The sequence below is a fragment of the Lemur catta genome, chromosome X (assembly GCF_020740605.2).
Source record: "Lemur catta isolate mLemCat1 chromosome X, mLemCat1.pri, whole genome shotgun sequence".
Classification (NCBI taxonomy): domain Eukaryota; kingdom Metazoa; phylum Chordata; class Mammalia; order Primates; family Lemuridae; genus Lemur; species Lemur catta.
In genome coordinates, this window is record NC_059155.1 from 24,753,848 (window position 1) to 24,768,831 (window position 14,984).

General features: G+C 36.9%; 1 protein-coding gene across 1 annotated transcript in view; it reads right to left on the reverse strand.

Moving 5' to 3' along the window:
- The window catches only part of TENM1 (teneurin transmembrane protein 1), a 523,494-nt gene that overhangs the window by 144,293 nt on the left and 364,217 nt on the right, over positions 1-14,984 (reverse strand). Inside the window, exon 15 of the mRNA XM_045538891.1 lies at positions 10,478-10,694. Within this exon, the coding sequence (XP_045394847.1) occupies positions 10,478-10,694 (217 nt within the window). The remainder of the gene's footprint in view (positions 1-10,477; positions 10,695-14,984) is intronic.

Sequence of the window (14,984 nt, forward strand, 5' to 3'; positions counted from 1 at the left end):
ATATAGCAGGCTGATTTAATCTTACTCAGTTGGTCACAAGCCCAAATAAATAATACCTACCAAGTGGGTAACATTAAAAGCAGCTGGGAGCCTTAGCCATCAACATTCTAGGACTCTGGGAAAGGTGGTGCTATTGAAAATGCAGATAGCTTTTTAAGCAGAATTATTTTCCTCATGGCTAGTGATGTTTCAAGTAAAACAAAATGGGGGCACTCACCCTGAGGTAGGGTGGCTATTTTCCCATCTGCCTTGGTAATTGCTTGTCAAAAGTAGGCTTGCTTTGGATGCCTGAGATCCCCAAAGTAATGGGAAAAAGATCAAGTGTTTTGAAGCAATAAGAAAACTGACGACACAGTCACATTTTCAGGACTGCGTAAATGCCAGTTTGCTTCATTTAGACACATGATTATTTTTGTCCAGAATTTGAATCCTGAAATATTTGTCCTATAAGCCCTTGTAACTCTTGAATAGTCTGAAGTTAGTTTTTTTTTTTAAAAAAAAAATTTGGTTTGTTTTTTGCTTATTCTACACATTACTCAAATGGTTTATCTTTGTAATCAGCCTTATGGGGTTTCGTTAACCTCATTAACCTCTCCTGTCACTTCTCCGTGAATCTGCCTTTCAAATAATTGATAGTTATTAAATATACACAGGTCCTTCTTATTGGTTATCTCCTGGGCATAGATTACTCTTCCCTCCACAGAGGAAAAAGTGTGGCCTCACTCTAGCCATAGGTGTGTTTTAGCTCTGGCTTGCTAGTAACCACCATTGTGACTTTTCCTAAGAAACAGAACTACTCTGGGCTTCATTTGCTCTTTCTGTAAAGTGGGAATAATAGTTCTTCCCTGACCTCTCGCCAATCACTTCACAAAGATGTCATCACAATAAATGCCAGTAAAATGATCACCTTTTGAACTGGGCCTTTTAAATTATATTCTGTTTTTTTTATATATACATGTATATATATATCCCTGATAATTATTAAATACATATAGTATAAATAAAATATTTATTAAGCATTTACTATGAGTCAGGTACTAGGCCAGATGCTTACTCTATTTCACTTAATATCCATATAACCCTAAGTAGGTACAATTATTAGGCTTGTTTTAAAAATGAGGAAACAGAGAAGTTAAAAACCTTGCTCAAGATAACACAGCTCATACACGGTGGAGGGGTGGAAGTCTCTAGACCTGGACTCTAAAGAGCCTGAGCTGTACTTCAGATCTTTCTGAGTCAAGATGTAAATAATGTGGCTACAAATGAAAAGAAAGTGCTCACCTACAAAGATGGTACTATCCATAGGACATCATTACCTGTAGAAATTCAACAACTGCTAAGCACTTTCTATGTGTAGGGTGTGTAGCAGAGATGAGTTACAATATGTCATTCATTCCCCCCCCAAACTTGCATTCACTTTGTCCTCTCTAGGGAAAAATGAGATAATAGAACCAACTAAAGAGTCACTGCAAGCAAATAGTATGGCTTGCAGAAGTAGATATGAAGGATTTGAGCCTTATAACTTTCAATCCTAATTGATCAGTAAGAAGGATAGATAAAATATTAGAAAATACCTACCCATGCTGAGATAAGTTTTAGATAGCTACTATTGTTACTAATTATAATTATTAAGCACCTCAGAGTATCTAAGTTTCAAGATATTACACATAATCAATTGAACAGCCTTTTGAAGATTTGTGCTCTGATTTTTTTCATTCTTCTTTGCCCAAGAGCATTTGCAAAGAAGTGAAAGTCACACATTCTTTCCTTTTGATACCTTTAGGTGTTGACTGCTGATTTCAGGAGCTAGTCAGCTCTAGAAATCTGGGAACATTCAGCACTTTGTAATTTTTTAAATGTGTCTTGAACATGTGTTTTCTGAATTTTAGCATTAGGCAAAATAGTTTTCTGCAAATCAGGAGATCCCATCTTCACACACATAACACCTTTCACATGAACTAGATCAAAGTACTTTATTAGCAAGTAGCAACAATCTTACTTCCCACTTAGGACAACTGTAGAGGCGATAAGCAAAGGAGGCTGCTCAGGAAAAGCAACATGGAAAGACAAACAGAGGATGCTGATGCCCTATAAAGAGCTTCCCCGGCCCTTAGTCTATTCAATTTATTCAGTAATTATTGCATTGTGCGTTTATCAGCCCCTAGTTTTGTACTTGGTATAATGTTTTTCATATTACTAGATTAAAAATACACAAAAATCTGTGTTTAGCAAATAGACTTAGAGGTCTTTAACAGATTCATGAAAAAAGTTAAACACAAAGCATATGGATTCAAATTTGTACCTCAGCAAAAATTACAAATGTTTATGTTGTGGACCTTCTGGGGGTTACTTGTAGATGGACAAAACCACGAATGTTAATTCTGTGATTGCTTGAATATTGTAATAACATTGTGTCCTTTCAAATATTCTAATATTCTAATTCCAAATCGGTAAGTAGTTTTAAAATATTTGATTTCTTTTAGATTCAACACTAATTGATGAAGATCTGCTATTTCTTTTTTCCTTTCGTGACTAAGTGGTCTAGGGCTGTTGCTGACTTCTCTTTTTAGATCCTATTCAGTTTGTGTGAAGTACTCAAATTCTCTCAATGTACTCCTGGAGGGCCAGCACCCAATCCATTTATCAGTAAAACCTAGTAGAGTAACCAGTATGGAGTAATTCTTTGAGAAAGGTTTGTTTTACCTTTCCATTGCACATAATGTCACAGAATATTGATTTAGTGGTCCCCTAAAAGTAAAAGGTAGGCTCCAGTTTGTGTGAACAAAGGACTAGGTGGCAAGAAACATTCAGGCCAAGATCATCAAGCATACAGGTGAATGTTATGCTACGAGGACTCTGCTCTAGAATCACCGCCTCAGAGAGGCTTCTCTGGACCACTCTGTTTAAAATGGTCATTCTCTGTCCTTAACCTTTCTTCATCTCACTTGATAGTACTTACACCTTCCTGACATTTACTTTTTTTTATTATTGTCTGTCTTCCTCATTAGACTGTATGGAGAAGAGACTGCCTGCTAGAGGCCAACGCCTAGGACAGTGCCTATCACTGAATGAAAAAATGGACCAAGTAAACATTACAATGTTTAGAAATCTCAAGAGTGAAATGATTAATCTTCCCCAATATGGATTATTTTAAAAGAAACTGTAGGATCTATTGTTATAAATGACTCCAAAATGTGGTTAATGGGAATTGTTTTTATTCTGGTAAATGGTTTTTTTTTTTTTTTTTTGGATGATTAATTGCTTTCTTCCTTGAATTTATCTGTTCAGTACAAACATTTTAAGTTGTAGAAAAAATTATTTATAGCCTCAAATGTCAAGGGACGAAACTGCTTGCACATCGTTAAGCTGTTCATTGTCCAAATAAGCTTTGTATTTGTCTTGCAAGTCATCGATAGCCTCCTGCGTGTGTTAATTTTAGCAGTTCTTCATGCTCACCTGAGTCAATTAGTCCCATCTCTGGGTTATTGCTGAAAGCTTCCAGGTCAGTTTCACCTCTATAATTGTTTAATGAACTTTGTCCTATTTGCTAGAGTACCTCTTGTCTTCTATCAATTTTGGTTACCTTTCTGCCCCATCAAAGCAGTTGAATTTGAGACTCGTGAGTTGATGAACTCCAAGCTCCCTTAGAAACCTGATGTTCCATGATTCACAGAACTTATTGCAATTCATAATTATTTTAATTATTTGTGTATTTACTTGATGTTTTGACTGCTTCTGCCTCTAGAATGTAATCTCTGTTAATAATGGGACTGTGTTTCTGTTGTTTACCTCCATCTGCACAGTTCCTGGCAGAGTAGGTAGCCAAGAAATATCTGCTGAATGAATGAATGAATATATATCCTTCATCACTCTTGAAAAATGAATAGTTAGCAGGATATTATTACATTAAGAATGGCAGAGGAGTCTGATATCTCTGCTCTTTCCTTCTGAGGACTTAAAGTCTTCGGTTACTCTGGAAATACTAATATTTTAATAAAACACATACTTAAACAGTAATTAGTATCTGTCAAGTATGTTTATTCTTAAGTCTCAGCCTTTATTCAAGATTAGCAGCTTCTGCAGCAATGACCATCTTCCTGCAACCTTCCTTTGACTTCAGTCTTGGGTGAATAACTTGTTTTGCCATTTACAGGATTTCAAATGGCATAAATTCCCAGCTCAACTAAGTACAGAAAAGCATGTTTTATTAAACAAGTTATGATAAATAATTATGGTTATTATCAGGTATCATAGCTAATCAGGAGCAAGAATCAAGATTTTATTATTGATTAGGGTGTAGTAAAGGAGGACAAAGGCTTGGGGAAATAGGCATTTGTAGTCCCTCAATTTGTTCTGGGGCACTTCTCTTTGGTTTTCTCATGAGACGGAATAATGACGCATACCAAAGTGAGCCAGTTAACAGCATTCTTCCTTCTGACTTCCTGATATTTCTCCTTATTTTATAATTTTTTCTTGGTACTAAATTTTGATTATCTAGCCCATTGAAGGAAGGGAGAATTATTGATGCTTATACAAAGTCATAAATGATGTCAATTATTGGCAGGCTGACAGTGGTGGAATATCTCATAAGTTAAAAAAAGAGTAATTACTTTGCTACTGCTATATAATCACTTCATCTTTTATAAATTTTCTTCCTGTGCTATTTGGGCAACTATAATCTTACCTTTAGGCTGGTTCCACATTTGGGAATTGGCTTATTTGAGGCAACCGAGACGAGTTTTTCATTAGCAAATGTGAGAAGGGCACTTGCACTTTAAAATCACTACAACTAAGCCACTTACTCACTCACTCACTCATTTTTTACCTACTCTGTGCTAGGTACTATGTTTGGATCTGGAGATATAGTGGTATGGTAGATTAAAGATGGCCAAAAATTCTTTGGTACTTCTCTCATCAAGAAGTGGGATCTATGTCCTTCCCCTTAATGTGGGAAAGCTCTGTGGCTGCTTTGACCAATGGTTTATGACAGAAGTGACACTGTGACAATTTCTGGACCCAGGCCATAAGAGACTGACATCTTCATTCCATGTTTCTTGGAATTCTCACCCTTGGAGTCCTGAGCCACCATATAAGAGCTCTGACAAACACAAGGCTGGCTACCATGCCAGAGGAAGCCCAAGTAGCCAAATAGAGAGGCTGTATATAGAGAGATTCCCAGCTGCTGTCCAGCTGTTCCAGTCCCCAGCCATTTGAATCATCCCAACTAAGGTCGCAAACATCATGGAGCAGAGATAAGCCATGCCGTCCATGCCCTGTCTGAATGTTTGATCCACAGAATCATGAGTCATAATAATACTAAATTGTTTTAATCCATTGCTTGGAATAATTTGCTACCCAGCAATAGATATTAAAAACAAGGAGAGAACAAATCAGACTTGGTCTTTGTCCTCATAAAACTTCAAATTTAGCAATGAGAACAATTCAGAGACAACCAATATTGTACATCCCAGTGTGAACAAGAAATTGAGATATAGCACCTCCATAGAAAGTTAGTACTAGAAAATCCCTATTATCTTGTTTAACCTCTTCATTTTTTAGCCTGTTAACACTGCTGTTATGTGCTTAGTGTTGTACTAAATTTGGTCCCCATTTTAGAAATTTTCAACTAAGGGTAGACATTCCGCCAAGCTGAGCAGAAGAGGCCACTACAACTGCATTCAGCAGGACTTCTGTGAATTTTTAGATCTTTAAACTGTTCTTAAAACTTATTCTAAGTGATAAACATAATGAATGCCTATCAACATACACATTCTTCTAATAAAAAGTATACTTTTTATTTCTACTATGGTGGGACCTGGATTATCTGATACCAAGATTGGTGTGATATAAGACATAATAGGTTAGGATTCACTGCCCCAGAGGAGTTTATTAGCTTAAGGTGTGAGGCACAGTACACACCAACTTATTCATGAGGTATACGCAGGTACTGCAGCAAAAACTAAGGGTAGAAATATTGTTCAATTAATGTGATTTTATCTCATGTTCAGTCATCTTTTTTCTCTTTTTAAACCAGCATAGTAAAGGTTTAAAAATTAGGTGAAATGATAATATTGGATATTTGAAGGCTCTCAGGGAAAGAGATAAGAAAGAAAAACAAACATGTAAGATCTTTCCTAGGAAAGTTATAGAAACTGTGCAGACCAGAGGTCACAAACTCAAATGCCAGCAGGGCCAGGTGTGACTCTGAAAATAAGGGAAATGAGCCAGGTGTAAGGGAAACAGTGAATGGTGACCTGGAGAGGCATGTCATGTCCCATCCAGAGGGGCAGCTGATCCTCAGCTCTAGACAACCTATGCCATGCCCATGGGCCCAGGGTTGCAAAGCTGTGTAAATTTTCCAGAGAAGGAAGATATTCTGATTTTTATGATTTCTAAATGTCAGTCCAAACAAAATACATCTGTGGGCTGATTTGAAGCAACCTCTGATATAGACACTTGATGTGGATTGATGTGGGGATCAGCCTCTCGTGGTTATAAAACAAACAAATGAGTTTGGCCAGACCTTGCTGTCAGCAGTTGCACTAACCCTGGTAGGATTTTGTTTTTTAAATGCACTTCTCCATTAGTGACGGCGAGTGAAATGTCTAGCTTTGCAAATTACTGCTGTCATTTAGTTTAATGTACTCCTGTTTTTACATATTTATAAAAACCTTTTACATTATTAATAGTGATTAAATGCCTAGACACTGAAGATCAATAATGCTTCTGTTCACCTATTTACATTATTAAAAAGTAATAAGTCATACAGGGCATGTAGAATATGTGGTTTACTTTGTAGTCATGTTTGGAGTAGATTGAAGAAAAGAAAGGAACTCAGGCTACAAGGTAAATTGTATTTAGGAAAAAAAATGGTAATAACTCAGTTGCATTTGCCCAAGGTCTGCATTGTGGGCAGGCTGTACGTTCACACTGTTGTTATACCCTCATGGGGCACAGAAGGTACATATTTATGTGCTCTTTCATGACAGTGCAGGCAAACTCAGAACAAGAAAGTCTAGTCTCCCTTGGATGCACAAGGATGAACAGTTATTTAACCTTTGTGTGTCCTTGCAACACTTAGTCACCTGTATGCCACCATCTTTAGCTTGAAAAGCTTCTGATGGTGGCAACACTCAGCAGCAAGTCAGCTGTGTGGGTCACATTTTGCCAGTAGGCAAATGAGCCCCTTAGCAATGTTTTCTTCGCCTGCCTGCCCAGCCATCTCTCAATTATGCAGCAAAAGCAAAAATGCAAAGTGGTTCACCTGATTATGGCACATAAGTGTCCTAGATCTGTCTGAGGAGAGCAACTCCACAGTCAGGGAGTACAAGAGTCCTAAGTCTTTTTAGGGTTAGCTAGCCCAGCTTTCCAAGTACCCAAAGGAGGTCAGCATAGTGGTCTAGTGATGAGGCTCTCAGCACCAGTCTGCCTCGGTTCAAATTCTATCTCTGACACCCACTGATTGTGACCTTAGGCAAGTCACTTACTTGACATCTTAGTTCTTGTTCCTTCACCTGAAAAGTGGAGATAGTAATAGTACCCGCCATTTAGGGTTTTTGTGAGGATTAAATGAAATAATACATGTAAAAGCTTAGTACAAAACCTGATACATAACAAGCACTCAAGAACAATTTACATGTAGCAAAAGGCCCATTTCATGGGTTATTCAATTGCGTTCTTTTATGAAGAAGTTCATTAACACTGATCTGAAGTTTGTAAATGACATCATAGAAATGTATTAAATTGAACTGGATTTTAAAAAATCACTTGGTTTCTAAGTTTCTTGTGTTGACCCAGATACCATTTACCTAGTATAAATTTGGTCCACGTCACCAGGCTTATTTAAGGATATGCTGAAATGGGGCAGCTGTGGCATAATGGAAAGGTTATAGAAGTTGCTACAGTGCAAACTTGCTGGCTGTGTGATTTGGGGCAAACTATTTAATCTCTCTGAACCTCAGTTTCCTCATACAGAAAATGCACCTAATACTAGTATCTAGTTTACAGGGATACTGTGAGGATAAAATGAAATAACATATGTTTTGAGTGCTTTATAAGCTAAAAAGTCCTATATAGATGTAACAGATTATAACTATTATTATTTATGTATATGTGATCAGAGTTGGACTTATCTTATTCAAAGATACCCCAAGTAAAAATGCACATGGTTTTTTTTTTTTTTTAGAGGAAATATATTTAGATTGCTTGTCCTCAGCTACTTTGCTTGGCAAAGGCCTGCACCTTTTCTGACAGAATGAATATATCTGTAATAGCCGAGACTACTGGATGAAGGAGACCCATCGTTCTGAATTTAAATGTGACTTGCAGAGCCAAATGATAACTTGGAGCGTGTTACAAAAGAACGAGGAAAACTCAGTCAAACCAGGAGGAGGAGAAGGGCATTAACCACAACAAGTAATATTTTTGTTCACTCTGTGAGCGGCTGGCGAGCACTGCTGAAGCATGAAGCTGAACCGCAGGGGTTTAAGTTTGTCCTGACTTTTCTAAGTTTATTGCTCAAACGCTCTGCTCTGGGTCACAATGACTTGTCCCATGTCTCTCTCAGGTCCTGACTTTTTCCCCTTACTTGAGTTCAGTGAGTCATTTAACACATCTCCATGTTATGGAGGTTGTTATTTCTTTTACTATGTTTTTTTTTTAGACCGAATTCTCTCTAAGCGTGGAGAAAGCTACAGAGTTGATGACTTACTTCTACCTTAAATAAAATAAATGGAAATAATAGCTGCTTTTTGTTCTTTTTGTTCTTCTGGTACATAATAAATAAGTCTTGACTATCTAAATAATTACTTTGACTACACCCCATCCAAAGGTTAGCCCAGAGTTGTTATTGAGCTGAGAGAAACACTTCAAAATGGGGATGACTGAATCTCTTGGAAGAAGGCAAACTTGGACTAGATCCCCTGGCAGAAAAGCCCTTTCTTGTGATGCATTGCTGTTTTGGGTTTTGAGTTCTGCCAGAGACCTAAAAAGTCAGAATTACACAATAATAAAAAGATTGAAAAAGTTTTAAGTTTCAATAACAGTTCTAGTATACAACTGAATGGAAGGGAGTTGAATGATTGAGATTTTCATGCACATCTTTTGTTCCCTTTTCTACTGTGTATAGGTCAAGATAGAGTTGGAATTTTCTTAGATTGTCACTGATATCAATATAAACTCTTGACCAGGTTATTCTAGGGGACTGCTAACTCCCAGCAGGCTGCAACTGAGTGCATGGGATGTAGACAGGAGATCCTAGACAAATAGTTTCCATGTTTTTTTAAATTCCTGTTTGCAATAGTCTAGGAAGCCAGTGAAATATCGACTTGTGGAATGAATACAGGAGGACATTTTTGGGCCTGGAAATGTTGACTTTAGTGACTTACCTACATCTAGTGCTAATTAGTAAAATACATCACTGCTGAAGATGAAGCAGAGAACACCAATGAGCAAATTCAGGTTATTACATTTAATATAAGTTGATTTTTTTAATTTAAATTTTTTTGGTTTTAATTATTATGAGCACATAGTAGTTGTATATCTTTATAGGGTACATGTGATGTTTTGATACAGGTGTACAATGTGAATTAATCAAATCAGGGTAATTGGGGTATCTGTCACCTCAGGTATCTATAATTTCTTTGTGTTAGGAACATTCATTCCAATTCTACTCTTTTAGTTATTTGAAAGCATACCCTAACTTATTGTTGATTATAGTTACTTTGTTGTGCTATCAAATATTGTTCATTCTATCTAACTATTTAACTGGAGAACATCACGTTAAGTGAAATAATCCAAGCATGGAAAGACAAATCTCGCATGTTCTCACTTATATGTGGGAGCTAAATATTAAAAACAATTGATCTCATGGAGACAGAGAGTAGGATGATGGTTACCAGAGGCTCAGAAGGATAGTGGGGAGCAGGGGATAAAGTGGGGATGGTTAATGGGTGCAAAAATATAGTAAGTTGATTTTTAAAAATTACTTTGCCTAGTGGGTTGGGCTTTGGTCTCAGGTCCTTAGTGACAATTCATGCATTTGAACTTTCTTAGAAGACAGATTTTCACAAGTCTTGCATCTCACATTAGGATGTCAAATTCATCCAACCCTTACATATGGAAACATTTTTCATCATGGAATAAAACTTAAAATTTAGCTTTTGAAATTTAAGAATTTTTCAAGGAATCAATCCAGAAGCTAAATAATACATTTAAAAACTATACTTCACTCCTGTTTTTTTCATTAAAGGCCCTCCCCCCACACATAAACATAACTTATGATGCAGAAGCTCTAGAAATGAGTTTTTCCCTTAATTAATTGGTAAGGGCTTAGGCATTCCAAAGAAGTCCTAAAAAAGAAATCAGTGTGGATTGTGTGGAATGAGAAGTAACCTGATCTTTAAAAGATACCTTCCTTTCACAGTTAAGGAAAAACATGACCACTGTTCATTAAGGAATAAAATAAATACATATATACCTGCTGTCGAATGAGATCTCTGGAGGAATGACATGAGTACTGTCCTTGCCAATGAGGAATTTGATTCGATCATAGAAGAGTCTTGAAGTGTGCTGAGAGAGGAGGGGTTGGCTTTGCTGAATGAGGTCAAGAGGATCTGGTGAGCCCTGACAGAGAGGACTCACGTAACAGTTGCTTTGTTGACAACAGTCAGGGTCTACACAGTCAGTCAAACCATCTGGAAAAAAAACCCCAAAACCAATATTGATATTTAGCTTCAAAAGAAACAACATAGTTTAAAATATGCATAAGTGAAGAAAAATCTAGACTCTAGTTAAAGATAATCGACCATATTTTGAGTTTTAGAATTTGTTAAATTCGCATGTTTTTCATGAATTATCACTCACTCTGAGTTCATATGGCACCTCAGAGAAATTCAAACTACTTTGTTCATAAATCTTTCTTTCCTGAATTCTCCATCATTTATCAACTGGAGAATATAGTTTATACAGTTAGAGTTTAGATTTTGGGTATTCTGTTAGGTATTACTCTTTAGAAGTTTCCTTCCTCTTGAGTAAGACCATTCCTTCAGAATAGCAATGATTTCTTGTAATTCTTTTGAATTCCTCAATGCATGAACACACAATTAACAAGTACTTGCCACTTGAATTTGTATTTTTAAAAAATCCTCCCAATATTGTTGTCTACTGGTAATTCTCAAAATAAAGGTTGGGATTCTTATAGTGACAAATGTATCTAGGGCAGTGATTTTCAAAATGTGTAGTCAATTACCTGGGGAACCTATGAAATATGCATATTCTTGAGCCCCACCTACTGAGTCAGAATGTCTTCATAGCCCAGGATTATGCATACTTAATCTGCATGCTTATGTGTGATTCTGATGCACACTAAAATTGCAGAATCACTTCTACCACTTTTTTAGGAATTTGTAGAAGCAACTAAAGTTTATTTATGCCTAACAGCAGTTTTTTGATGTAATTATTACTACCACAAAACCTGAGATATAGGAATGTGATGAGTCTCTTTCATTTTCTGGTGCTGCACCATTTGCTCTGGATTCCTGAATCCACTGTTGTACCAAGAAAAAAAGTAACACAAAGGCTTCCTTCTTTGGTAGAGGAATGATGTCTGGCACAGGGGTTCTGTGAGGAGGGGAGACTATTGAGAATCTAATAGGTCCAAAACACTGTTGGGTGCTTGGGGAGGTTAAAAAGATAAAAAGACCCTTTTCCTGTTTTTAGGAGCTCATGGCATGGTAGGAAACAGGTATGTAAACAGCTGATTCTTATACTAGGGAAAATGTAAGAAGTGCTCTAAGAGAATTACATGAGAAGAGAAGGGGTTGGAGTGATTAACTGAGCATACGGACACTTCATTCCATGCCCAATAAGCAAAAAAATTAAAGTCCTTCCAAGGTCCTTAAAGCAGGCAAGTGGCTCTAATTCAGTTGTTTAACAAGGGTAAATATAAAGGCGCTAATCCTCTTGGCTTGCAGTGGAATAGGGAGGTTCAGATGGATCACCGTCTCCTTAAGGCTGCTGCTGCTGCAAGTTACTGGCACTGGTTTCCTGCAGGTCTTTTGCTTGCTCTCTCTCCCCCACTTGGCTGCTCCTGTGGAGCGAGAGGGGAGGTGTACCACAGCTGGGGGCAATGAAAGGCAGGAACACCAAGAGAGTAGGCGTTTGGAACAGCAGCCCCAGGGCACCCAGGAAAAATATTTTTCCCCACATGTGGTCCTTTCAAATTCCCTGTACTATAGACACTACTTTGATTTAAAATGCAGTTTGCTTCTGTCTTGCCTTTCCTGTTTGTTCAGTGTATTTTTGCTCCTGATTTCTATTTCTCTGTATACATATTTCTTTTTCACTGATGACCAACTTTTCAGTGTGGATTTGTTTCAATAAGAAGTTCCCTTCTGCTCTGCTTTCTCCCTTAATTCAGCAAATTATATTAACAGATTTTCTATAGATTTTAGATGCCACTGCCACCTCTCCCTCCAATACGTTGTTCTCAGCCTCTTATTAGCACATTATCTCTTTACTCTGCTAATTAAACATCTGGATGCCACTGAAAAGCTGGCAAAAATATCAGGCTGATTAAAAGAGCTCTCTGATGTCTGGAATTGGTGCATAATACACTAAACAATGAAAAACTGCTTTTCAAATAGGCAGTCACTTTTATCTTACATTTTTATTGAATAGTGAATTTGTTATTATTGAGATAATATATGTGGAAGTACCTAGTGTCATGCCTGGCAAATATTAAGACACACACTAGATTGAACATTTACAGGTTTCAACCTGTCAATAACACAATTCCAACTTATTTTTTAAAAGACATAGATTTAAAATAAATACTAATGCCAAGATGATCTTCAGGACTGGATTCTAAAACTAAACATAGAATCAATTCAAAATTGGAACTCACACTCTCATCTAGTTATGTGCTATAGATTTCAAGCTGATGTTTCATATTTAATAATTGACTATTAAACAGGGCTGACCCTCTCAGACCTCTGTTTCTGAAAGAACAGCAAGGCTTCTGTTGAATCTAGAAAGACTGTAGGAAAGCAGATCAATAATGGCATGCAACCCCCATGTTATGATTCCTAGGTAAGGCCAGTACATGGGCAAAGACATATTTACCAATTATCACATTGGATAACACCCCATACAGTATGTCTAGACTGTTACAAATAAGTGCAAATGACAGTCACACTGGATGTATGGGTTTTTTTTTTTTTGCTATTAACAATTCTTTTATTGTTCTGAATTGGAAGCTGCGGCACCCTACTGACAGCCAAGATCAGGATGTCAGATATGGACATATCAACTCTTAACTGATACTTTTAGGGCTTGTGCCCTTTAAAGGAATAAAAATAAAAGGTAGCTAAAAAGAGGGAGGTTACATTGTCTTGAAGGACTAAACATGGCATTCATTAATCCTAGCTTTGTCAACCAGTTTGGGACTATGCCAGTTGGCTCAATTGGCACTGATGAAGATCAAGGACACTGTTTTATTTGCTATGTGATCAAGTCATCACAATTAAACTTTCACCTACTTATGGTATGCTCTTGGTTGAAAGAGGAAATGGATAAAGCAATATGAGTGATACAAGGGAAACCCATACTTTCCTAATCCTGAAAATTAATTTACAAATATATGTCCTTGGGGGACAGCACCCAGATTATCACTGATAAAAATGGACAGATAATTCATGGTAGGTTATCCAAAAGGATTTGGAAACACATATAGATTAGTTAATATTTGCCAGGCACTAGGTACTTCCATATATATTATCTCAACGAATACCTGTAAGAACCCTGTTAGGTAGACATTCTCATCTTCATTTCCCCATTTTACAAACAAAGAAGGGGATGCTAAATGTGTTTGCACAGTTGGAAGTGATCTGAAAGTCATATTAAACCCCTAGTATTATGACTGCAAATCACATATTCAACAGTATCATCTAAGCAGTGAGTATTACTAGTACTGATCTAGGTTGGGACTTCAAGTGCTTGACTATACATAGGTACTTAGAGTACATGAAGTGGTTAGGGTAAAAAAAACAAGACTACTTTGACTCTGATCTTGACTTTGGGACTTACAATCTATATGATCCTGGACAAGTCAGTTCAACTCTTGGATTCTACAGTTTCCTCATCTGTAAGATGTGGACAACAATAATACCTACACTGTAGAGTTGTTGTAAAGATCATATACTGTAATCATCATAAAGATGAGATTGGGTGCATTCAAGGTGGTATGGTATGGCCATAGACTGAAGGACATTATGCTAAGTGAAATAATTCAGTCATAGAAGGAAAAATGCTCCATAATTCCTCTTATATAAGGTATCTAAAATAGTCAAACATATACAAGGAAACAATAGAGTGGTGGTTACCAGTGGATTGGAGGTGGCTGATACAGGGAGTTGTTGTTCAACTGTACAACATAGTGCTTATAGTTAACAATAAAGTATTATGCACTTAAACATTTGTCAAGAGGGTAGATCCCATGTTAAGTGTTCTTACCCCCAAAATCCCCCAAGCTCCCCAAAAACAAAGGGACACAAGGAAACTTTTGGAGGTGATTGGATATGTTTATATGTTTATTACCTTGATTGTGGTGAGTATATACATATGTCTAAACTCACCAAATTATTTACATTTATTATGTTTGGGTTTTTTTTTTGTATACCATTTATACCTTACTAAAGTTGGCAAGATAATCAAAGAGCTTAACACAGTATCTACTATGTAGCTAGTATTTGATAAATGTTAGCTATTGTTATTATACCAAATTTTAGACTATATGGATTGCAAGGAGACTAGAGATAGAGTCCTAGGGGTAAATGCCAATGGTCTACAATGGCAAAGCATTCAGCCTAATTTTTATTAAAGTTGTCTTATCACTGGCCAGAGGGCAATTGACTTCTGTGTAGCCCATTCAGTTCGTTGGAGTGTATTCATTTTGCAAACTATGCTTGGTTAGGTTGTCAGGTAGG